Raw genomic sequence first — 3,621 nt, 5'->3', positions numbered from 1 at the left:
AAAAATTCCTCAAAAATCCAGCACAATCATCTTCAGAAACCAAAGTCATCTCTGTGTTGATGTATTTAGATATATAAACGATATTGAAGTTGTGATTCATGAATTTCATGTTGACATCCAAGAAACTGAAGTTGATAATGTCAAGCTTGAAGAGGAATAAACCCTGTCTTTTAGCAGACAAAATATTCATAATTGTTGTCGTGTTGTAATAAATTTTAATACTGATACAGTTACACTTGTGTATGAATACTCACGAGTACTTAAGAGGCCATTTGCAGAGAATGGTTTACCACAGATATGACATTGATATGGTTTTTTTCCCCAGTATGAATATGCTTGTTACTATTGCTAGAGAATGATTCACCAGATATCACAATCATGTGGTTTCTTCCCTGTATGGGTACGTTTGTGTTTAGACAAGACCCCACTTTGGGAGAATGATTTACCACAAATATAACAATGATATGGCTTCTCTCCTGTATGAATACGTCTGTGATTATTTAAAGTCCTGTTTTGAGAAAACGATTTACCACAAATATCACACTGATATGGGTTTTCCCTTAGTGTAAATACGTTTGTGACTAATCAAATGGCTATTTGTAGAGAATGCTTTATAACAGATATTACAAAAATATGGCTTCTCTCCCTTATGAATACGTTTATGCCTAGTTAAAGTGCTACTTTCAGAAAATGATTTACCACAGATATTACAATGATATGGTTTCTCTCCTGTATGAATACGTTTGTGATTAATCAAGTCACTACTTCCAGAAAATGATCTACCACAGATAGTACAATGATAGGGCTTCTCACCTGTATGAGTACGTTTGTGTTTAAGCACGTCACCACCTTGAGAAAATGATTTACCACAGATATCACAATTATACGGTTTTTCCCCAGTATGAATACGTTTGTGACGAGTGACAGTGTCAGTTCTGGAAAATGATTTACCGCAGATATTACACTGATATGGATTTTCCCCAGTATGACTGCATTTGTGATTAGTCAATACACTATTGCTAGCGAACGATTTATCACAGATATCACAATGAAATGGCTTCTCTCCTGTATGTGTGTATGTGTGTGTAGTCAAGTTACTCATTTGAGAGAATGACCTACCACAAATATCACAGTGATATGGCTTCTCTCCTGTATGAACACGTTTTTGTGATCTCAAGGGAGCACACTCAGGAAATAATTTACCACAGATATCACAGTGATATGGTTTTTTTCCCCAGTATGAATACGTTTGTGACGAATTAAGTGACTATTGCTAGCGAACGATTTATCACAGACATCACAGTGATATGGCTTCTCTCCTGTATGAACACGTTTGTGTGATCTCAAGGGAGCAGACTCAGGAACTGATTTACCATAGATATTACACTGATATGGTTTTTCCCCAGTATGAATATGTTTTTGATGAGTCAAATGACCATTTTGCGAGAATGATTTACCACAGACATCACAGTGATATGGTTTCCCTCCTGTATGTGTACGTTTGTGTTTAGTCAAGTTACCACAATTAGAAAATGATTTACCACAGATATCACAATGATATGGCTTCTCTTTTGTATCAGGGGTTTTTGGTTCAGTCAAATTATTCATTATGAGAGAATAATCTGTCATAAATATCACAATAATAGTGTGTTCTTCAAAATTCTGTGGATGTTAGTGTTTAGTTGTGTCACTATTTCCAGAGAATAATTTAATCTTATGTTTCTTTCGTTTGTGATTTTACTTAATGTCTAAAATAGAAAATGTAAACTGTCAAATCTTTTGTAAAGTTATCCAATGTTAATCAACCTGTTAACTGATAATCTCATCTACATTCCAGACTGTGGAGAAAAACAATGTTGTTGTTAATTACAATGTCCAGAAATTTTTTCCCATCATTTGTTGAAGATCTAATTTATATTAAGAGGTTGATGTATTGATGAATGTTTCTTGTGGACGTCCTTCAGTCAAGCAAAGTCAATAAAAACATCAGAGGCACGTCTGAATGAAGAAATTTCTTTTATGTCGACACGATGTGATATTCTGAAATAGGAAAAGAGGCAGTAAGATAAAGTGGATAGTTAAACAACAGAGTTATTCAATTTTACAACATCAATTGACACCCATTTAATATCTACGTTTGCATGGGGCAGAATCCATTGAGGCATTGAAAGTTTTACAACATTCTGTATAGAGATGAATCATTTTTACCTTTCTCTAATTATTTATCTGTTTTCTTTCTCTTCTCTCCTTTCACTAGTTTCACCTGTGAAGTGGCATGGCTTAGTGGTTAGGGTATTTCACTCACAATTGTAAAGTTGTGAGTTCGATACACAGTGGTGCAATGAGTCTCCAAGCCATTTTATTTCACTTTGCAATAAGTCCACTCAGGTGTCAAAAATGAGTTTCACCTGTAATTCAAAGGGCCAGTCTTCTCACCATCCGTGTCATGCTGTGCCTCCCTGAAGACTATATTAAGGGTCCACATGTCTGTGGAATACTCAGCCATTTGCATGTTAATTCCATGAGCAGGCTTTTCAGTTGATTGGATAAACTAAAACATAGAGTGCCAGCAACTGTGGCCATGCTGGAGTACTTCTTTAAATGGTTCAATCAACCCCTCTACTTATATTTAAGTTTGCTACATATTCTATGAGTCTCTTTGGACCAACCACTATGTCACAAGGATGTAAACAAACTAACAACCATAGTCACATGCAGTATGGCAGGGAGGGGAGGAGAAACACAAAGACACACATAATTGTATACATGATACACTTTCCACCTACCAAATCTCCCCACAAGGCTTTAGTTGGCCCAGGGTTGTAGTAGAAGACATTGGCTTAAGATGCCACGGGACCACTTGCTTTGAGAGCAAGTACATGGTTCAATATCCTTTATTTAATATTTCAGAAATATTTGGCTGCTATTTCCAGCAGCTTCTGTAACCTGTGTAGAAGCTCCTTTACGGAACAAGACAGACCGTCATCATTGTCATCATTTTAACATCCAATTTTCCATGCTTCAATGGATCAGATGGATTATACAGAGGCAGATATTCTACAGCTGGATGCCCTTCCTGTTGCCAATCCTTACCTGTTTCCAAGTGAAGTGAGATTCTTACCAAAACCTTACCACATAACATGCTGGAGCACCGCCTTTAATCAAGCAACTCGACCCGGGACTTATTCTTTTGTAAGCCCAGTACTTATTCTATCAGTTTCTTCTTGTGAAACCAGTAAGTTATGGGGGTGTAAATAAACGAACAGCAGTTGTGAAGCAGTGAAGAGGGGGAAACACAGAGACAAAGACACACATACACTTACATATATATACATATATACGATTGATTTCTTTCAGTTTCTGTCAAAATCCACCCACAAGGCTTTGGTTGGTCTGTCTGTGTGTATGTGTGTTTGCATGGGCGTATATATGTATGCATGTATATATGTGTGTAATATATAAATATATCTATATATATATATATATACTATATATATATATCATAAATATATATATTAAATATATATATATATATATATATATATATATATATATATATATATAAATAATATATATCACGTGATCACGTGACCGACCAGACCATCAGATGTAGTTACACAT

At 35.6% G+C, this 3,621-nt stretch overlaps 1 protein-coding gene across 1 annotated transcript; it reads right to left on the bottom strand.

Moving 5' to 3' along the window:
* Positions 1–203: 203 nt before the first annotated feature.
* LOC118761997 (zinc finger protein 429-like) lies at positions 204–1,186 on the bottom strand (the record flags this gene model as incomplete). Its single annotated transcript, XM_036500193.1, has 2 exons — positions 204–486; positions 572–1,186. Coding segments are annotated over 2 exons (741 nt in total), but the record flags the coding sequence as incomplete, so codon positions are not given.
* Positions 1,187–3,621: the final 2,435 nt, after the last annotated feature.

Source organism: Octopus sinensis, unplaced genomic scaffold, assembly GCF_006345805.1.
Source record: "Octopus sinensis unplaced genomic scaffold, ASM634580v1 Contig19053, whole genome shotgun sequence".
Classification (NCBI taxonomy): domain Eukaryota; kingdom Metazoa; phylum Mollusca; class Cephalopoda; order Octopoda; family Octopodidae; genus Octopus; species Octopus sinensis.
The sequence above is the reverse complement of the archived record's forward strand: the minus strand, read 5'-3'. Positions and strand labels throughout refer to the sequence as shown.